Below are 23,032 nucleotides of genomic sequence, written 5' to 3' on the forward strand. Positions count from 1 at the left end.
AGGTGCTTGCCTGTAAAGCCCAAGGACCCAGGTTCGATTTCCCCAGTACCCACATAAAGTCAGATACACAAGGTGGTACATGTATCTGGAGTTTGTCTGTGGTGGCTGATAAGGTACTGGCTTGCCCATTCTCTCTCTCTCTCTCAAATAAAAATAAGTGAATATTTTTAAAAATGTAAACACCAACTTGAACACCCTCCACCTCTGTTCCTGGTAGCAGACTTGCTGAGCAATCAGCTTTAGGCATGTAGGGGGGTTGCAGGTACTGCTGGTGAGTAGCCTTAATGGTACATTTGCAAAAAGTGCAGAAACCAAGCGACATCACTGGGCAGAGGAAGCCTGGCCCAGAGACTTGACACTCGACACTGAGACCAGGAGTGGTGAGAGCTGCTGGCTGTGCCCATGGGTGAAAATCACCATGAGGTTATCTGCGAACAGGCCACCTCCCAGCACACTCATGGCTCCTCACACAGCCACCCAATGGCCATGAGAACAGGCAGGGCTGAACAAAATGTTTACCAGATGAAGAGATGGGTGGTCCCTGAGGCCACACTGGAATAGTAAGAGGAGCAGGTAAAAGCATAACAGTATCTAACCCAACATAGCCATGTGTGGCCATCTCAGCCTTTAATTAATATGCCACATGATCCACAGGCCCCTATAGAGTCATTCCCTGATACTCAGTTTGGCTATGGGGTATGTCACAGGTACACCACAGGAGTGCAAACCAGTGCAAGGGAGCAGCAGGCAGCTGGGAATGGCTAGGTTGGGAAATAACATGTGCAGTCTAGAAGCAGAGGAGCACCAGGCTAGAGACTTGCCTATCACAGAACTCTACAGCTGACCAGCCCAAGGGTGGCCAGGTGTGGAAGGGGAGGGTCCCAAGGAAGGGTCAGAGGCTGGGATCATCCCCCAGACTTCTGGGTGATGGTTTCTCAGGTGCTCACGAGGGAATTTGAAAAGTACAAAGCAATACTTGGGGAGGGAAGATAGAACTGAAGAAAAAAGAACTCACTTAGCCCTGTCTGTCACCTCCACATTTGACAGATGACCAGAAAGCAACCAGAGAGTGTGCTGGGCATGGTGGCACATTCCCTTAATAACAGCACTTGAGAGGCAGAGGTCGAAGGATCACTGTGAGTTTGAGGCTACCCTGAAACTACATAGTGAATTCCAGGTCAGCTTGGGCTAGAGCAAGACCCTACCTTGAAAAAGCAAAAATAAATAAATAAATAAATAAAACCCAGAGAGGGCGAGAAACTCAGCTCACAGCACACAGGAATGCCAGGCAGGAGCTGTGGGGCAAGTACTCACATCAGGTCTGTCCTCTCTACTCCTCTCGTCCAAGGGGGGCTGCTCTAGGCAGCTCATTGCTCAACCCACCATCTTCACGTCAGCAGCCCAGGGCAGCCCAAACAACCTGACAGAGTCCGAAGCATAAGGGGCCATCTGTGGCACTAGAAAGACCATCCTTGTTTTGTCCAGGGACAGTGTATTCCATGACGGTCAGGACAGGAACCTTCCCTTTTCACCACAGTGGAACACTTTTCTTTTTCAGCATATTTGGATGAATAATATTTAGTCCATGAAAAAAAAGTGGGGGGGTGGGGAGGCCAGAGGACAACCTTGGATGTCTTCCTCAGGTATGCTGTCCACCAGGGACAAACAACAGACCAAGTTAAACATTCTCCAGTGTAACCCTTGCTTTCAGGGCATACACAATGGGGATGATTACCCAAGCTGATTCTCTTGACAGATAAGAAACTTAGCCTTACTTGTACACATGTGCTTCCTGCTGTCTACACTGTATAAAATGGCCCCGATGCAATGTACCATGACTCTTGTTTAAAACTATCTTTGTGGTTTTGCTTTTGTCTTGCTTTTGTAACTAACATGTGGTTTTCTACAATAAAAGCTGACTCCTGGAGCATTTCAGGGCTGCACTCAGAGATCCCGATCTCAGGGATTGGATTCAGTCCTGATGCATCAGCCCTGGCTCAATGAAAATTTGCCTTGTATTCCGTGAGTCAGTGGTCTTACTTGTGTAACACTGGACCCCATAATGTATGGGGGCTCATCCGGGATCCACATTTCAAGGGAAAAAATTTATCAGGTATAATGTTTCTGGATCTACTAGATATGTTAAGGATTGGTCAGGATCAGCAGGCTCTATAGAGAGTAAAACTGAATGGGTTAATGATTAGGCTACTACACTGTCCTCAGGATTGTGGTGGTTAGACAATGGACATCAGCAAACTTATGTGTGGAAAATTGCTGCTGCTATGGGAGGTATCAAGGTTACATGTGACAGCAATGATTCAAATAGCCTTCCAAAGGGAACTGTTATGGCCTGTGTTACACCACCTTATGCCCTGATGTTAGGGAATATAATTACCTGGTATCACAGGTCTGAGGAAATGTTTAATGTTATCTGTGATAATTGTAGTCTGTCCAATTGTATTTTTCATGATTCTGGAACTGTAATAATTGTCAAACAACCTGCATTTGTTATGATTCCTGTTAAATCTTCAAAGCCTTGGAAAAATTTTAGCTATTCAGAACAGTCATCTTGATTTTGAGGCCACTAAGGCTGCTAATGATTTACTTGCTGCAATTAAGTCTATGTTGCCTGGTTGGGACTTTCTAAGTTCCTGGATAGGCAGCTTTGCAGCTGTGGGAGTTTGCTTTCTGCTTCTCTTATGCCTATTGCCTATTTTCTTCAAGTGTCTAATGAAGTCTATTGTGAATATTTGTGCAGAGATCCAAGTTATTCATTATAGAATACGTCCTTGACTCCCCTCCTTTAGGAGCTGCATAGGATTCAGACCTATACATATCAGCTCACAATAAAGTGAGTGTGATATGGGCACCAACATGAGTGCGAGGCAAAGCACCGCAAGGGAAGGTCCCTTTCTGACCACTTCTGAATTCCCTGAGAGAAAAACCTGACTTGCATGGAGGTTGGTACCACACTTAATATGATCATATAGGCCCTGCCTCCCCTCCCCAAAAGGTAACAAGGGGCAAGACTGTGGGGCGAGAAAATGACAGCCCACGGAAGGTGTCAGGTCAATACTCCGCCAGTTGGTTAAAGCCCACTGCTGAATAGCGGCTCTCCCCGTCTTTTGTATAAAAGAAGGGAGGAGATGTTGGGAGCTGTAGCTGCTCTTTGACCATGAGAACTGAAGCTGTTTTTGGATCTCTTGGCACAGAGACCTTATCCTATGGCCTTGGCAAACAGTCTTCAGACACAGAGGCATTTGTGGAGCAGACTTTAGGCACGTAGGCAATGTCTGGAAAGTTTTATTTGCTGTATATAAGCTTGTGCTTGCCTGAATAAGTCTGAGACCTTGATCAGAATATAGACTTGGTCTCCTTCTTTGTGTCTCTTGTCTCCCATCCAGGTTAATTTCCCCTCGGGTCCTTGTTTAACTCCCCACTGGCCGGGGCATTGACAGGCTCTCCTGATGGCAAATCCGACACCGGTGTGTGGCCTTCCATATGTTTATGGTTTATACTCCCTTTTCTACCAGCGACCTGTGCAATTGGAAGAATCAGAATCCCTCTTTTTTTTTTTTTCGAAGTAGGGTCTCACTCTAGCTCAGGCTGACCTGAAATTCATTATGTTGTCTCAGGGTGGCCTCAAACTCACAGGGATTCTCCTACCTCTGCCTCCTGAGTGCTGGGATTAAAGACGTGCACCCCCATACCTGGCAGAATCCCTCTTTTTCAGAAAAATCCCAGAATCTGGTATCTCTTCTCAAGACAGTCTTTTATACCCATCAGCCCACATGCAAGGACTGTCATCAACTCTTGCAGACTCTTTTCACCACAAAGGAATGTGAAAGAATCAGAAGGGAAGCAAAGAAACTAGTATTAGAGGCTGATGGCTGTCCCACAGACAATCCTCATACTATCAAGGTTTTCCCTTCCACATGACTGGACTGGGATCCCAACACCAATGAAGGTAGGGCGTCCCTTAACCTCTTTCGCAGGACTCCAATGGGTGGTCTCCAGGCAGCCGCCTGGCACCCCACAAAGCTGTCTAAGGTGAGTACAGTGACCCAAGGGCCCACTGAGTCCCCCGCTGCTTTCTTAGAAAGGCTGCAGGAAGCATATAGGACATAGTCCCCCATAGATCCTGAGGCCCCTGAGAATAGGCGAGCTATTAACATTGCTTTTGTAACTCAGTCTGCTCTGGATATTAGAAAGAAGATTCAGAAAATAGAAGGTTTTGAGGGAAATCTTCTTTCAGAGTGACAGACAGGCTAAGAAAATGGCTAAGGTTATGGTGGCTACCTTCCAGAAGGCACAAGGCCCTACGAGACAGCCTTTACACTTTGCTCAGTATGATTCCACCTGAAAGGCAAATATATACGGTGCTGGACCTAAAGGATGCTTTCTTTAGTATCCCGTTGGCAAAGGGAAGTCAACCCATTTTTGCCTTTGAATGGACAGACCCAGAACAAGGCACTAGTGGGCAACTAACCTGGACTTGGCTTCCACAGGGATTTAAAAATTCCCCCACCCTCTTTGATGAGCTTTTCATAGACCTGTAGCCCTTTCCCAAGGAAACGCCTGAAGCAACTCTCCTACCATACTTGGACAACTTCCTCCTAGCTGCAAAAGTGGAGGACGAATGCCTCTCTGCTGCAGAGCGTCTCCAGCACAACTTACAACATCTAGGCTATCGTGTATCAGCCAGGAAGGCTCAACTGTGTGTGCGCAAGACAACCTAGCTGGGATACAAACTCCAAGAAGGTAAGAGAATGCTGTCAGCCTCGAGGATTCAGGCCATCGCCCAAACCCCCATGCCTCAAACTAAGAGGCAAGTCCATGAATTCCTTGGAACTGTGGGATGTTACAGAACTTGGATCCCAAGGTTTGCTAAATTGGCCAAGCCTCTATATAAGGCCACAAGAGGGCAAGAAAAAGATTTTAATTGGACCCAAAGTGAGGAACAAACATTCCATGAACTAAAGTCGACCCTGACATCAGCCCTTACCCTGGCACTCCCAGACCTAACAAAACCCTTTCACCTGTACATGGACGAAAAGAAGGGGGACAGCCAGGAGTCCTGACCCAAAAACTGGGGCCATGGCACTGCCCAGGGGCCTACGTCTAAGAAGCTAGACCTGGTAGCTGCCAGATGGTCCCCCTGTCTATGGGTCACAGCAGCCATTGCTATTCTGACCAAGGACGCTGACAAATCAACCTTGGGCCAGAATTTATTAATTACAGCCCCACATGTGATAGAGACTCTTTTAAAAAGTACCCCCACTCAAGACTGATGGATCTCCAACTCTGTCATAACCCACTATCAGGGCTTGCTCTTAGATCAATCAAGGATATAATTTTGCCAGACCAAGACCCTGAACCCAGCTACTCTGCATCCAGAAACCAATGGAGCTTCAGCTCCTCTGCATGACTGCCTAGAGATCACCTCTGCCTTCCAGGGACTCCGCCCGGACCTGACAGATGTGGCCTGGCCAGGCCCTGATCTGATGCGGTATTCTGATGGCAGCAGCTTTGTTCAGGATAGAATCAGGTATGCAGGGGCAGCTGTGGTGACCATGGAGGAGACCCTGTGGGCTGAGGCTCTGCCTAAGGGTACATCAGCTCAGAAGGCTGAACTGATAGCCCTGACCAAGGCTCTGATATCGGGAAAGGACAAAACAATAAACATCTACACAGACAGCCGTTATGCTTTTGCAATGGCTCATGTCCATGGGGCCATCTACCGGAAGCGACAACTATTGACCCCAGAAGGTAAAGCCATTAAAAATAATAAGGGGCTGGAGAGATGGCTTAGTGGTTAAGCACTTGCCTGTGAAGCCTGAGGACACCTGTTTGAGGTTCAATTCCCCAGGATCAACGTTAGCCAGATGTACAAGGGGGCGCACGCATCTGGAGTTTGTTTGCAGTGACTGGAGGCCCTGGTGTGCCCATTCTCTCTCTCTCTGTCTCCCTCTTTCTCTTTTTGTCTGTTGCTGTCAAATAAATAAATAAAAATAATTAAAAAAAATAAAAATAAAAATAAGATCCTGGACTTATTGGCTGCCATTTGGGTGCCTGCTAAAGTGGCCATTATCCACTGTCCAAGCCATCAGAAAGGGGAGACCTCAGAAGCAAGAGGAAACAGATTGGCAGACCTCACAACAAAGAGTGTGACCTCTCAGCATCTTTCAGCTTGTCTGGTCACTTTCCTAGCACCCCCTCTTCCTGAATGGCCAAACACACAGAGAACACTGCTCACTGACAAAGAAACAGACGGCACAAGGATGGTATCAACTGGAGAACGGACAAGTTCTGTTGCACCAAGCCCTAGGGTGAAGACTGACTGAGTAACTACATGAATAAACTCACTGGGAAAGTGATAAGTTATCTGAACTAATAAGAAAAGAGTTTTTCTAGCCAGGCATGGTGGCGCACACCTTTAATCCCAGCACTCGAGAAGCAGAGGTAGGAGGATTGCCGTGAGTTCGAGGCCACCTTGGGAGTACATAGTGAGTTCTGGGTCAGCCTGGGCTAGCAAGACACTACCTGCACTACCTGGAAAAACAAAATCAAAAAAAAAAAAAAAAAAAAGCTGTTTTCTTCCCATAACATGGACTCAGTAATCAAGGACACCACCACTCTCTGTCAGGCCTGCCAACAGACAAATGCCTTCTCTGGTACGGAACCACCAATGGAGGAGACAGCAGGGAACAGAGCCAGGTAGATAACGGGAAGTGGATTCACAGAGGTAAAGCCAGGTCAGTATGGATATAAATATTTTCTTGTTTATGTCGATACCTTTTTTTTTTTTGCGAGGTAGGGTCTCACTCTAGTCCAGGCTGACCTGGACCTCACTATGTAGTCTCAGGGTGGCCTCGAACTCAAAGCAACCCACCTACCTCTACCTCTCAAGTGCTGGGACTAAAGGCATGCGCCACCACGCCTGGCTCGTTTATATTGATACCTTTTCAGGATGGGTGGAAGCTTTCCTGACCAAGTCTGAGACAGCCCAAATAGCGACTAAGGAACTGTTAGAGGTGATAATCCCCTGCTATGGGTTGCCCCTCGGGATAGGATCAGATAATGGGCTTGCCTTGTGTCAAAAGTCACTAAGAAATTGACTAGGATGCTGGGGATTAATTGGAAATTACATTGCGCCTATCATCCCCAAAGTTCAGCACAGGCAGAAAGAATGAATTGGGCCTTAAAGGAGACTCTAACTATATTAACCATAGAGACCAGCGAAGGATAGGTGGGACACCTTTCCTTCACCCTATTAAGGGCCAGATGTGCCCCTTATGTAAAAGGGATGACTCCATTTGAAATTATGTATGGAAAACCCCCTCCCATCCTGCCCCAGATAGGTCTTGAACAGATAACTGACTTTACTAATGAAAGGCTTCTTCGTTCTATCCAAGCCTTACAAAGAGTCCAGGAGTCCATTGTTCTTGCAGTCAGGGCTACTTTTCAGACACCCCTTGTTTTCCCCCATCCCTTTCAGCCCAGAGGCAGAGTTTGGATCAAGAGCCACTATACTGGGACGTTGGACCCCTGCTGGAAGGGGCCCCACCAGGGCATCTTGACAACTTCAATGGCTGTGAAAGAGAACGTGATATGCACCTGGATTCACACTCTCAAGTAAAAAAGGCAACAACTCCTGAGGACCCTTTGGAAGGACTAAAGAAAGACGAGAGAGGGTGGGTCCAGTAACACCCGGAGGATCCACTAAAGGTAAGACTCTCTTTTTCATAGACTTACTGTTGTTACACTATTTAAAGCTTACCAGCCAGGAAAACCCTTACATTCCCTAGGACCTGGGAATGGGAATTAAAGGATACTCTGACAGGGGAATTAAAGGCCAAGTCGACAGAGAGAACCCTCACTGCTCCCCCAACACTTAAACTAGACCTGTGCCAATTATGGCCAACACTTGGAAGCTGTGAGAGCTCGGGAGCAGGAGGGCTTCCCCCACGGGGAGAATAGGGACACGGGGCAGTTGGAGGAGTCCACTTAACACATTGGAACCCCTCCCCACCTTTGAAAAGGCCATAAGGGGAGCTGAATACTATGCTTGTTCTGCTGACAGGATCATCCTGCCAGGTTTAATCAGTATCACTGAGGAGGCTGGGGATGTGAAGCCATCGCACCCTGGGTGGACAGAGACCCCTTCACATCCCTTAAGACAGAATCCAACAATAGCTGTGAGGCCCCTGGGTACTGCAACCCAATAACTATCACCCTCCGCAGTGGGCAATGGGACACAGGGAGAACTTGGGGAATCCAAAAGTACCAACAGGGGCGAGACCCAGGCACCAAGTTTACTATCCAAAGAGTTAAGATAGTTCCCCCAGGACAGCCTATAGGACCTAACAGGGAGGTATTCATGGACCCACCTGAAGTCAAGCCTACTCTTCTGGGAAAAGAAATAACCTCAGACCAATGATAAAAACAACTCTCCCTACGCTCCTGCTGGAATGATGTCACCCGATCCCATCCTTTTTGCTAGACACAATGTACTCCATTGTCAATGCAACTAACTCAAATTTAACTAATGGCTGTTGGTTCTGTTTAAACCCAAAGCCTCCCTATTATGTAGGAATGAGTGCCAACAGTACAACAGGGGAAGGAGAACTACAGAAAAGGAAAACCAATTATCCCAGGGTGGAAAAAGAATGCTCTTGGGGAGGACCTAACCCGGTAATAACCCTAGGAGACATTAGAGAAAGAGGACTATGTCTCAAGTCCTCAACCTATCCTCGGCAGTTCTCCCTTTTTCAACAATATTGTGAAATGACCCTGGAAATAAAGCCAGAAGAAAATGAACATGCCCTTCTTAAAAGTCCACCCGCTACCTGGTTTGCCTGCACAGTTGGCCTCACACCTTGTACAAGTCTGGAATATATATATATTTTTTTTATTTGAGAGCGACAGACACAGAGAGAAAGACAGATAGAGGGAGAGAGAGAATGGGCGCGCCAGGGCTTCCAGCCTCTGCAAACGAACTCCAGACGCGTGCGCCCCCTTGTGCATCTGGCTAACGTGGGACCTGGGGAACCGAGCCTCGAACCGGGGTCCTTAGGCTTCACAGGCGAGCGCTTAACCGCTAAACCATCTCTCCAGCCCAAGTCTGGAATTTTTTGAAGATCAGGAAGAATTATGTAGACTAACTCATGTTACGCCCCAGGTCTGCTTACATGATGGAACACCAGGTAGGGAACACATGGCTATGTTTACTGCTCTGCCAAAAAGGGTCAAAAGAGGTGCTCCAATTCCTGTGCCCTTACTGGTAGGGGCTGGAATTGTGGGGTCAACTGCATGAGGCACTGCCTCTCTGGTGATAGGAGACAAAAATCATACTGCTTAGTGAACAAATAGACCGGGACTTAAGACACTTAAAAAGTTCCATTAGCTGACTGCAACAAGAAGTTGATTGTTTAGCAGAAACAGAATCGAAGAGGATTAGACTTACTTTTTATGAAACAAAGGGGCCTATGTATGGCTTTAGGCAAAACTTGTTTCTTTTAGGCCAACCAGTCAGGGATAACTCGAAATACACTGGCTTTAGTCAGAGAGAACGTCAAGGAAAGAGAACTCCAGAGACAAGCCACTAATGCTTCGTTTCAGTCTATGCTTAGTCGGTCGCCGAGGCTAACCACCCTTATCTCTGCTACTGCTGGATCCCTGATACTCCTGCTCTTAGGTTTTACCAGAGGACCTTGCATCATTAATGTGTGTGGTAGATATATTAGGAATAGAAAAAGTTCTGTTGCAGACTCAGTATGCCCCCTTAGCTGAAGACAAAGAAACCCTAGACAATGTTCTTCACGAGTCAAAGATTTGCCATAGTGCCATATCAGAGGCGGAATGTAAAGGGACAAACAATAGACCAAGTTCAACATTCTCCTGTGCGACCCTTGCCATCAGGGCACACATAAAGGGGATGACTGCCCAAGCTGATTCTCTTTTTAATTTTAATTTTTTTGTTTGTTTTTTTGAGGTAGGGTTTCACTTTAGCTCAGTCTGACCTATAGTCTCAGGGTTGCCTCGAACTCATGGCAATCTTCCTACCTCTGCCTCTGGAGGACTGGCACACCCATTCTCTCCCTCTTTCTCTCAAGTAAATAAAACAAATTTTTAAAAATCTTTAAAAAAAAAAATTAGTCCTTAGGCTTCACAGGCAAGTGCTTTAACCACTTATCCATCTCTGCAGCCCTAAACTGCCTTTTTCTTCTTGTTGTTTTTTGAGGTAGTGTCTCACTCTAGCCCAGGCTGACCTGGAATTCACTATGTAGTCTCATGTTGGCCTTGAACTCACAGTGATCCTCCTACCTCAGCCTCGTGAGTGCTGGGATTAAAGGTGTGCACCACCACACCCATGCTTGATAAACTGCCTCTTTTTAAAATGACTCCCAACTGCCTGGTTTAAATCCAAGCTTTTGTGGCACAGCATGAGGGGGAGAGGGTTTTTTTTTTAAATTTTATTTTCAAATTTTTTTGTTTATTTTTATTTATTTATTTGAGAGTGACAGACAGAGAGAGAAAGAGGCAGATAGAGAGAGAGAAGAGAAGAGAATGGGCCTGCCAGGGCCTCCAGCCACTGCAAACGAACTCCAGATGCATGCGCCCCCTTGTGCATCTGGCTAACGTGGGTCCTGGGGAATCGAGCCTCCAACCGGGGTCCTTAGGCTTCACAGGCAAGCGCTTAACTGCTAAGTCATCTCTCCAGCCCAGGGAGAGGGTTTTGGCCAAAGTTATCTTATATGCCTTCAGGAGTCTAGACCTCTTTGGGAACCCAACCTCTTCTTGTAGGAGTCTTTTCTCATTTGCAAACAGAACAGCACTCCGGTCCTGGGGCTGTTGCAAGGGCCTTAGGGACACACCAAGGGCTTGCCCATGGGGCAGGTCCTGACTGGTCCTTGACTGACCTTTTTTTTTTTTATTTTTATTTTTTTGGTTTTCCAACGTAGGGTTTCACTCTAGCCCAGGCTGACTGGAATTCCTTATGTAGTCTCAGGGTGGCGTTGAACTCACGGCAATCCTCCTATCTCTGCCTCCTGAGTGCTGGGATTAAAGGCATGCACCACCGAGCCCGGTTTCTTGACTGACATTTTAAGCCACAGTGACTTTGTCTCCAATGTCAAGACTGCAGGGGATCTGGAGGGGAGGTTCAGGAAGCTTCCTCGCTGCTCCCCTCCCCAATGTTCATTTCTTTTTCCTTTTCTTTTCTTTTTTTTTTTTTTTTTTTTTTGGTTTTTCGAGGTAGGGTCTCACTCTGGTCCAGGCTGACCTGGAATTAACTCTGTCATCTCAGGGTGGCTTTGAACTCATGGCAACTCCTACCTCTGCCTCCCAAATGCTGGGATTAAAGGCGTGAGCCACCATGCCCAGCATGTTCATTTCTTAACAAAGGGAAAGCCCAGGATTATTTTGGGTAACTGAGGCACCCAGGGTGCTGGCTTCTACCTTGGCAGGAAAGTTGGCCATCCCACTGCAAGACCCAAAGCCAGGCCCTTGGGCAGCTGCAGAAGAAGGAAGAAGGCTGCCAGGGTAGACACAACTGCTGAGCATCACACTGCCATATCCTGGGGACTTATGGTGCCCATGGCTCCCTGAGGACCTGACAGCAGGAGGGAACAAGGGCTCTGAGAAGGCGGCACTCAATGTCTCTGGGCCAGTGTTCTTTTCCTGAGAGAACTGAGCTGTATAGAAAGGTCCCCAAGACCAATCTCTATCTGCCATCTAGGGGTCCCACCTAAGTTTACAGAGCATAGGGACTACATTCCATTATGGATGCCAGAATCTGAGGCCCGTGGGGATGCCAGGGACAGAACCAGTGCTGGCATCATAACATGGTTCAAGGTGAAGGCTGTGGATTCACCACACCCATCCTAACCCCCACTGTGGCATGTAGGCTGTGGAATCTCTCCCACATGCATGAGCTGGGGGTGGTGGGCAGGACACCCGGGGGCTGCAGTCATGCACCTTTCCCCCAGTGGGGAAAATGAATTCTGAACCAAAGGCCCTGTAGTGCCCAGAAAAGCCATCAGGACCCAGCAGCCTTTTATTCCAGACAAAGGGCCACCTGGTGGGAGCCTGGGCACATAAAGGGCTCCCACAGACCTCCTCGGGCAGCTCCCCACCCCTCGCCTACACCTACTCAATGCCTGAAAGACCAAGTTCTTAAGACCCAACATGCAAAATATAATTAACTCAAAAAGAGCAGGATCTTAAAGGCATGACTCCTCAGATGGAGAGGTTGACGGCCATTTGACAGATTCAGGAACAAAGGCACCTGGTCACTGTGGGAGTCTGAATCAGATGCCCCCCTCCCCCATAAGCTAATGTGCTTTGAATGCTTGGCCTCCAGCTGGCGGCAATTTTGGAGGTGGAGCCTTGCTAGAAGAGGTGTGTTAGTGGTGGTGGGTTTTGGGGTGCTAAAGCAGCTGCCCCTTGCCAGAGCTCAGCTCGTTCTCCTGCTGCTGTTGTCCACTTGCTGAGACAGGGATGTTCAGCCTTCCCTACCATCTTTCCCCTGTGGTCATGAAGCGACCTCTCTAGACTATACGGCAGAATAAACAACTTTCCTCCCACTGGCTGCTCTGTATTGCTGTCCTGTCCCAGCAAGGTGAAGGTGACTACAACCATCACCCTCTCTGCTGAGGAATGACGCAACTGATTCGGGAAGGGAAGAAACAAGGGCACAGGTGGCGCAGAGAGATCTAACAACAGCGAGCAAGCAGGTGTCACAAGAGAACGTTGTAAGTGTGGTCACACCAACTCAGGGTAGTTCATCACGTGCCTGGAAACCGGCCACAGCCTCCACTCTTAGCATCTGGGAGACTGTCTGGAATCAGTGTTCTGCCTCCCTGAGCACAGCTGTCCCTGAGCACCAGGTCAGGGAAGGCCATAGTACGCTACATTGCTCCTGCATCCGCAACAGACATCACAAATCAATATTGGCACATTTCCATGAGCTCAGACTTAACTGCAGAATCCTTAACCCAGAGCTCCAAGGAGCACCTGCCCAGTGGTCATCTGACAAGCCAGAGTTCAAATCTAGGTCCAGTCAACATCTGCTTAGTCAAAATTGAGCATGTTGGGCTAGAGTGATGGCTTAGTGGTTCAGGTACTTGCCTGCAAAGCCTAAGGACCTAGGTTCAACTCCCCAGTACCTATGCAAGTCAGAGGCATACGGTAGCACATGTGTTTGCAGTTTGTTAGCAGTGGCTAGAGCTCCTGGTGCTCCCATTCTCTCCACCCCCCTAAGTGAAAATAACATATAATTTTAAAAAAAGAGCTGTGGCTGGGTGTGGTGGCGCACACCTTTTAATCCCATCACTCCGGAGGCAGAGGTAGGAGGATCATTGTGGGTTCAAGGAGACTACATAAGGAATTCCAGGTCAGCCTGAGCTAGAATGACACTCAACCTTGAAAAACCAAAACAAACAAACAACAACAAAAAAGAGCTGTGTACCCAGCCCAAAATAATAAAGGAGATAGCTAAACTATGAGGACATGAGTTCAATCCTCAGAACCCACGTACAATGCTGGCTGTAAGATGTAAAATGTGGCACACACTTGTAATCCCAGCACAGAGGAGACAGAGACAGGAGCTTCCCTGGAGTTCACCAGCAAGCCAGTCTAAGCTAATTGGTGAGCTCCAGACCAATGAAAGGCCTAGCCTCAAGAAAAGGTGGAGTGCAGCTGTGCGTGGTGGCGCATGCCTTTGATCCCAGCACTGGGGGGCAGAGGTAGGAGGATTGCTGAGTGTTTGAGGCCACCCTGAGGCTACATGGTGAATTCTAGGTCAGCCTGGACTAAAGTGGAACCCTACCTTGAAACCCCTCTCCCCTCCAGAAGAAAAGAAAAGCAAAGAAAAGCAAAGGTAGAGGGTATCTGAAGTTGTCTTTTGGCCTCCACATACATGCATGCAAGTACATGCACCTACACACACAAACATATACACAAAATAAATGAACAAAAATTTTTAAAAAATTGAGTCATGCGTGGTAGTACATGCCTTTAATCTTACCACTGGGGAGGCAGAGGTAGGAGCACCTGAGTTTGAGGCCACCCCAAGACTACATAGAGAATTAATTCCAGGTCAGCCTGAGCTACAGTGAAAACCTACCTCAAAAAAAATTTTTTTAATAAGAAAAAATAAATAAAAATTAAATTTAAAAGTTTTTACATAGCTTTATTTTATTTATTTTGGATTTTCAAGGTAGGATCTTGCTCTCTAGCTCAGGCTGACCCGGAATTCACTCTGTATTCTCAGGCTGGCCTTGAATCATGGTGACCCTCCTACCTATGCCTCTTGAGTGCTAGGATTAAAGGCGTGTGCCACCATGCCCAGCTGCATAGTATTTTTGTTTCCAGCCATACCCCTGTTTGGGAAATTTCCCCAAAGAATAATTTAACAGATTGTTTTAAAACTGACAACACGTATCCTCAAAGATATTCACTGTTAGTAAATACCAGCTGACGGTTATGAATAAATCATAGGATCTTCATATACTCTAAGCACTGGTCCTGTACCTCATCTTTTTTATAATTTTATTTTTATTTATTTATTTGAGAAAGGGAGGAAAGAGATAGAGAGAGAGGCAGATAGAGAATGGAAGCACCAGGACCACCAGCCACTGTAAACCAACTCCAGACGCATGTGCCACCTTGTGCATCTGGCTTTACATGGGTCCTGGGGAATTGAACCTGGGTCCTTTGGCTCTGCAGGCAAGTGCCTTAACTGCTAAACCATCGCTCTAGCCCCTGTACCTCATCTTTAAAAAGAAAAAATTAAGGGCTGGAGCGATGGCTTAGCAGTTAAAGGTGCTTGTTTGCAAAGCCTGACGGCCTTGGTTTCATTCTCATTGTGCCAGATGCACAAAGCGGTGCATGCATCAGGAGTTTGTTTGCAGTAGCAAAAAGCTCTAGCATACCCATTCCCTCCCTCATTCTCATTCTTTCTCTCTTGTTCTCTCTGCTTACAAATTTGCATTGTTTTGTCTGTTTTTCAAGGTAGGGTCTCACTCTAGCCGGGCTGACCTGAGTGGGATTCACTCTGTAGTCTCAGGCTGGCCTCAAACTCATGGTGATCCTCCTACCTCTGTCTGCCAAGTGCTGGGATTAGAAGCGTGCGCCACCACACCCAGCTTATTTTTTTTAAACTTAAAGTACATATTTGTGTATGTGTGTGTCATGTGTGTGCAGGAGTGGGCATGCCACGACCTCAAAACAGTCCCTCAGGGTTGAAGGATGCTGGGGGAGGCTATAAGCATCTTACGCATGTCCCTTAGGTGTGAAAGGGGGAAACCAGTGACAAGGCCTCAGAAAGTTAGGTGACTCAACTCACAGAAAGTCCCTGGAAAGATGTCAGGCACATGTCAGGGATCTGATAAACTACCATCACTAGCATTACTACCACACTGGTATAATGGGAGGGTCCTGGGACTCCAGCAGGTCTGTTCCAGGTTTAGAGGCAATAGATTCTCCTTAACAACCATCTCCAAACACTCCAGAAGCCTTGGTCTGACTTTCTACCTTTTGTTTTTGTTTGTTTGGGGTTTTTGTCTTTTCGAGGTAGGGTCTCACTCTAGCTCAGGCTGACCTGGAATTTACTCTGTCGTCTCAGGGTAGCCTTGAACTCACGGTGATCCTCCTACTTCTGCCTCCCGAGTGCTGGGATTAAAGGTGTGCATCACCTTGCCCGGCCTTTTTCTTTTTCTTTTCTTTTTTTTTTTTTTTTTGAGACAGAGCCTCTCATTGTCCTGAAACTCACCAAGTAGGCTAAACTGATTAGCCAGCAAGCTACATGACTACAGGTGCATGCCATCTCCTTGGCTTTATTTCATGTGGGTTCTGAGGACTCAGGTCTTCATGCTTGCAAGGCACAGCCCCTCTGTGGGCTCTGCCCTGTGCCCAACATAGAGCTGTTTCCATTGCAGACGTTCAGGTTACAACAAAAATGAACAAATGGCCAGGCATGGTGGCGCATGCCCTAATCCCAGCACTCGGGAGGCAGAGGTAGGAAGATCGCTGTGAGTTCAAGGCCACCCTGAGACTACATAGGGAATTCCTGGTCAGCCTGGGCTAGAGTGACTCACTACCTTGAACAACCCTCCTCCAAAAAAGGAACAAATGGGGGCTGAGGGTATGACTCAATGATAGCACATAACTTAGTAGGTATGAGGCCCTTGGGTTCCATCTCGGTATAGCAAAAGTCAGTCATAAGTTAACACAAATGGAAAGAGGCCGTGAATTAGAGCAGTTTGCATTTTGCAAGGCAGGCCTGATCTGCAGTGATTGACTCTGGTTCTAACGCACATTGGCCAGCCAGCACTTGGCAGTCTCCACTGCTGGCCACTTCATTGTCCCCAGCAGCCTGCGGAGGCACCAGAACAATGGGGCGGGTGAGCTGTCCAGGCCCCCGCTGGCAATAGACAGCAGTGCAGTGCGGTGAAACAGCTGGTATGCTGTCCGCTCAGCACATTCCCGCACTCAGGGCCACGGTCACCCTGGAACCACACAGCCTCTGCTGGCTGCTGGCTGGGGAAGGGGAGTTTATCTGGTTTGTTTTTCCAAAGGCTGACTCAGGGAGAAACTCCAGACTTCCTGTTTCTGAGCTCAAGTCCCTCTCTGAGTCTGACCCTTAACCCCAGCCATGGACAAGGTCCAGCTTTTAGTCAGAGATCAGAGAACCCCAGTGAACCTCCTAACTTCTAGCCCCAGGCTGGCCTCACCAGCTTTCTGCCTCAGAATTCTGACTGCTAGGGTTTCAGGTGTGTGCCACCATGCCCAGCTTCCGAAAATGAACCTTTTGAAGAACAGGAGTAGAAAATGCAGTTGGCGGGAGGGGAGGGGGCTTAGAGGATGACTCAATGGTTAGAGGCATTGGCTTGCAAAGCCTGGCGGCCTAAGTACAATTCCCCAGTCACTTACGTCAGCCTGATGCAAACAGTGCCATAAGTGTCTGATATTTGCTGGGGGAAGAAGTCGGGGTACACTCACGTCTCCACCTTCCTGGAACTTGGGTTACAGGTGGGCACCACCACGCCTGGATTTGTTATGTGGGTTCTGGGGATCAAACTCAGGTCCCCATGCTTGAAGGCAAGCCTTATCCACTGAGCCATCCCCCTGGCCCCTGACACATGTTACCAGCCGCTCTGCTGATCCAAAGCCACAGCTTGTTCCAAGACACAGCTATATCATGAGTCTATCCCATGCTATCTGACCCTGCGGGGTGGTGATCCTTGGTGACGAGCAGCCTCCCAGCCCCTAAGGAACACAGGAGAAGGCACTACCTGGACCACCTCCTTCACCAGCGTCTTGTCCGTGCCAGTCTTGGCACGCTGCAGCCCGCTGACGTTCTCACCGATCCACGTGATGAGGGCGAACTTGGACCTCTTGCTCATGGCGTCGCCGGTGGTAAAGCGCACAAAGGCAAACAACCGGACATCATCTGAGGACAGAGCAGAGAATGAGTGTTCATGAGACACTCCAACACCACATCCCTAGGAGAGGCTGTGAGATGAGTGTGTGCCCAGTGAGACCGCAGGGAGAAAGCGTGTTACCAGGGGCCTTGGCAATGTTATCTGTGATGCCTGATTCACAGATGGGAAATGGTGGCAGGTAAGGTCATGTGACATTCCTAGGGTGATATGGGCAGCTGTTTGTCTCCTTGCACTTTCCAGAGTCAAGGCTCAGGCCACAGCTCTTACTTAGGCATAAAAACTTCAACCCAGTGGGGGTGGGGAGGGAGGGAATTACCATGGGATATATTTTATAATCATGGAAAATGTTAATAAAAATTAAAAAAAAAAAAAAAACTTCAACCCAGGGGCTGGACAGATTGCTCAGTGGTTAAAGACTCTTGCTTGCACAGTCTGTGGCCCAGGTTTGAGTCCCCAGTACCCATGTAAAGCCAGATGCAAAAGGTAATGCATGTGTCTGCAGTTTGTTTGCAGTGGCAAGAGGCCCTGGCACGCCCATTCTCTTCCCCTCACCCACTCTGCTTGCAAATAGACAATATATGAATTGGAGAAAGAAAAGAAAAGAAAGAAGAAAGGGAGGGAGGGGAAGGGAGGGAAAGGAAGGAGAGAAGGAAGGAAGGAAGGAAGGAAGGAAGGAAGGAAGGAAGGAAGGAAGGAAGGAAGGAAGGAAGGAAGGGAGGGAAGGAAAGTGGGAGTGGTGGCATGGCACACACCTTTAATCCCAGCACTCAGGAGGCAGAGGTAGGAGGATCGCCACAAGTTCGAGGCCACCCTGAGACTACATAGTGAATTCCAGGTCAGGCTGAGCTAGAGTGAAACCCGACCTGGGGGGGGGGGAAGAAAGAAAGAAACTCCAACCTGGGCCAGGGATGTGACTTCATTGTTAGAACGCTATGCAAAACACACAAAGCCTTGGGTTCAATTCCCAGCCCCAAATAAACTGGGTGTGGTGTCAGATGCCTGTCATCCCCGCACGTGGGAGGTGGAGGCAAGAGGATCACAAGTTCAAGACCTGCCTCATACACAGTGTCAGGAGACAGCCTTGGCTTCGTGAAATTTGGCTCAAAGAAAAGAAAAAAGAAAGAAATTTGCCAGCTCTTCTTCCTTCATCTAGTTAGCAAGGTGGTACTTGGGATGAGAAAGCCACCCATGGAGACAGGAGCCTATCAGGACAGGGGTGCCTGGGATGCAGCTTAGGTGTAGCTTATGGCAACACCGTGAGATCCACTGGCGATCTGTGACACTTCCCTGCTGGGCACACTATACTTGTATGTCATATAACCCCATGTCTATTAAAACAATCGGGGGGGGGGGCAGTCCCTTGAGTTACATCTGTTTAGTTTCATTTGGTCACTTTAGAATATCTTCTACATTCTCCTCTGCTAAAGTCCTCCATCGCCTGCGGCTCCACCCACCACAGTGTTTAGAGGTTCTTGGTGGGGATGGTGCACGTGTGTGTACGTGAGAGACTTGGGGTCAGACAGGTCTGTAGTTGGTGTCATCCTAGGCATGGCAAGGTGTTGGGCAGTCTCTCTGGCTTCCACCCACTAGATGTGAGGAGTGCCCTTAAGTTGTGCCAACCAAAGCCACCTGCAGTGCTTCCAGATGTCCCCTGGGGAGCAGCAGCACCTGTCAGAAGACACACTGAGGGGTGATGTTTATGTGTGGGTGTCATGGGTGAGTGTGTATCAAGATACCTTTATTCCTGCAGTTATGCCAGGGCGCTCCAGGCATGTCACCTCCACAGCATGTGAGGGAACAGCAAGTCCCAGGGCCACAGCCTGTCTGAAGGCCACACGAGCCTTCGGCCAACAGACCTCCTTGCTAGTGTCACCTCAAGGAGGCAGACATGGAGCCTTGGCTCTATGAGGACATGAGAGCCGGCTCTATGGTCTCATGAGAACCTCTGTCCCCAGAGACTGGGAAACGCACATCTTCCATGTGTAGCACACTCTGCTGCCACCAGCACTTCCTTCTTAAAGAGAACACGTCAGGGTCACCGCTTCCCTGACACAGCACTTGTCAGTTTGTATCACATAGTGGTGCTCTGAGGAAGGGGAGGTGGGGACCACGCGGTCACTTTCATTTTCAACATCCAATTCAGGGTCAGGCAGATGCCAGAAGAAGGCCGCAGGGGTCATGTGACTGGACAAGAACACATGTGTGGCCACGCTATGTCCCTCCTTTACACGACCAGCCCCATAGCCATGGGAAGGTGGAGAATCACCAAGGGGCCTCAGAGGTTAGAGGGCACAAGGCAGTGGAGGCAGAAGGATGGCCTCAGAGACAATTCACAGGCCTGGTAAGAGGTATAGGCAACCAGCATGAAGACAGACCACCTATAGGAGACTCTAACCTTGTTCTGAGGACACTGACTCTGCCCCAAAAGCTGGGCTACCAGGCTGGAGAGATGGCTTAGTAGTTAAGGTGCTTGTCTGAGAAGCCTAAGGACCCAGGTTTGACTCCCCAGTACCCACATAAGCCAGATGTACTAGGTACACATGTGTCTAGAGTTCATTTGCAGTGGCTAGAGGCCCTGGTGTGCCCATTCTTTCTCTCTCAAATAAATAAAATTAAAATTTTTTTAAAGCTGGGCTACCTCACCTGGAATATGGGCTTGTTTTTTTTTTTTTTTTTCCCCCTTTCCCACCATATTTGCTCAATTAAACTTTTAAAAAATTAGATATTTAGCCAGGTGTGGTGGCGCATGCCTTTAATCCCAGCTCGGGGGGGGCAGAGGCAGGAAGATCGCTGAGAGTTCGAGGCCACCCTGAGACTATACAGTGAATTCCAGGTCAGCCTGGGCTAGAATGAAACCCTACCTCAAAAAACAAAAACAAACAAAAACTATATGTATATTTAAATTTTTTATTTATTCAATTATTTATTACAGACAGACAGAGCAAGAAAGAATGGAGACACCAGGGCCTCCAGGCACTGCAAGCAAACTCCAGACACATGCACCACCATGTACATCTGGCTTACATGGCCCCTAGAGAATCAAACCTGGGTCCTTAGGCTTCACAGGTAAGTGCCTTAATTGCTAAGCCATTTCTCTAACCCTTAAAAATATTTTTACTTATTTATTTGCAAGTAGGGAGAGATAGAGAGAGGAGAGACAGAAAAATAAAAGAATGGGTACACCAGGGCCAGCACCCACTGAAAATGAACCCCTGATGTTTGTGCCACTGTGCATCAGGCCTTATGTGGGTACTGGGAATTGAACTCATGTTGTTAGGCTTTGTAGGCAAGCACCTTAGCAACTGAACCATCTCTCCAGCTCTCAAGTGAAATTAAAAAAATTTTTTTTTAATTTTAATTTTTATTTATTTTGAGAGAGGGAAAGAGGGAGAGAGAGAGAGAATGGGTATGGCAGGGCTTACAGCCACTGCATACAAACTCCAGATGCATGTGTCACCTTGTGTATCTGGCTTACATGGGTACTGGGGAATTGAACCGAAGTCCTTTGGCTTTGTAGGCAAGTGCCTTAACCACTAGGCAATCTCTCCAGCCCTTGGTTTCCCATCAGGAATAGATGGTAAGACCCTATTGCTGAAGACTCCACATACTTGGTCTGCAAGGCCACTGAGAAATCCTGCTGGAACTGAGCTGATAACCTCCTCCATGTAGACCAGCTGACAGAACGCTAGAAGAAGCCATTCTGCATGCAGTTCAATGGGAGAAAGAGAAATCACCAGTGAAGATACTCAACAGTGGACACTGCAAGCCTTATATTTGGCCAGCCAGGCCAAATGAGCCAACGAGTGCAATAGTGGCGCGTCTGTTATGGGGGAAACCAACTGCCCTCTAATTGGACTGGAGGCCCACTCCATGGGAGGGAATATATCCCTGATACTAAAAACTTAAAACAGGGGTAGTCATGAGTCCTAGGGGTGTAACGTCTGCTGTTGTCTGGCTAAATGTATATACTATGCTTATCAAACTGCCCAGTCAGCACTTCTGTTAATGTTCATACCCTTATATTATTGCTACTCTCATTTTGGTAATCTTCTCTTTTCAGATGGCAGTGACCTTGGGACAACTAAGAAGGTATCATGGTGATGTAAAGAAATGACTGCAGTGCTCAGTACTGCCATATCTCTATCACACCTTCCAAGGCTCAGGGTCTAATGCGGAAGAGGTGGCAGAAAGAATGTAAGAGCCAAAGGAAGGGCAGGACTCCATACAACATGCTCCCTCCAGACACAAAATGGCCTGGATATCTGTGGCCTCACAATGCCTGACACTACCTGCACAAGACCATCATAAGAGGAGGGAAAGATCATGACATCAAAGTTAAAAGAGAGACTGATTGAGATGGGGGAGGGTGTGATGGAGAATGGAGTTTCAAAGGGGAAAGTGGGAGGAGGGAGGGTCTTACCATGGGGTATTTTTTATAATCATGGAAATTGTTAATAAAAATTTGGAAGAAAAAAATGTTTTATTTATTTATTTGACAGAGAGAGAGGAGAGAAAGAGGGAGAAACAGAATGGGCACACCAGGACCTCCAGCCCTGCAAATGAATTATAGATGCATGTGCCACCTTGTGCATCTGGTTTATGTGGACCATGGGGAATTGAACCCAGGTTGTCAGGCTTTTGCATGCAAGTACCTTTAACCACTGAGCCATCTCTTGAGCCTTCAATTGAAAATTTTAATAATATTTTTATGTGAGGGAGACAGAGAGAAAAAAAAAGTATGGGTGTGCCAGGGCCTGTAGCCACTGCAAACTCCAGATACATGTACCACTTTGTACATCTAGCTTTATGTGGGCACTGGGGAAATGAACCCAGGCTGTCAGGCTTTCACATGCAAGCACCTTTAACCACTGAGCCATTTCTCCAGCCTTCAACTGAAAATTTAAAGTCACCTTATCTAAAATAACCATAAAACATTGTTCTCCTTGCTCTTTCTTTTATTTTTGTCTTGACACAGGATCTTGCTATGTAACCCCAGTTAACCGTGCTTACATTTCATGACTTTGGACCAAAAAATCAGTTTTCTTATTATTTATTTTTTTTTTTTCGAGGTGGGGTCTCACTCTGGCTCAGGCTGACCTGGAATTCACTATGTAGTCTCAGGGTGGCCTCGAACTCTCGGCGATCCTCCTACTTCTGCCTCCCGAGTGCTGGGATTAAAGGCGTGCGCCACCACGCCCGGCAGTTTTCTTATTTTTAAAGTGTCAGCTCACTAAAAGAGATATTCTATATTTTTGGGTTTTTTCCCTCCAAATCATAAATGGGCTGAGTTAGCAGCCTATACAGATGTCTTATGTTTTCATTGGTGAAAAAAAATGACTACTTTAAAAGGACACAGTGCAGTGGCTCCTAGTACACTCAATGTTCTACAACCATCACCACTACCTAATTCCAGAACATACTTATCACCCCAAAAGAAAACCCATACTCACGAGCAGTCACCCCCATTCTCCCTCAGTCCCAGCCCCCAACAACCACTAACATGCCTTCTGTCTCTGGCTGGCTTTGCTGGCTCTGTACATTTCACACAAGTGACATTATAGCGTATGTGGCCTTTGGTGACTGAG

The 23,032-nt window shown here is 47.6% G+C and overlaps 1 protein-coding gene across 1 annotated transcript in view; it reads right to left on the reverse strand.

The window, feature by feature from the left end:
• Cotl1 (coactosin like F-actin binding protein 1) overlaps nucleotides 1-23,032 on the reverse strand; it is a 52,394-nt gene that overhangs the window by 5,854 nt on the left and 23,508 nt on the right. Inside the window, exon 3 of the mRNA XM_004666037.2 lies at nucleotides 17,298-17,455. Within this exon, the coding sequence (XP_004666094.1) occupies nucleotides 17,298-17,455 (158 nt within the window). The remainder of the gene's footprint in view (nucleotides 1-17,297; nucleotides 17,456-23,032) is intronic.

This window comes from Jaculus jaculus, chromosome 1 (assembly GCF_020740685.1).
Source record: "Jaculus jaculus isolate mJacJac1 chromosome 1, mJacJac1.mat.Y.cur, whole genome shotgun sequence".
In the NCBI taxonomy this organism is placed as follows: Eukaryota; Metazoa; Chordata; class Mammalia; order Rodentia; family Dipodidae; genus Jaculus; species Jaculus jaculus.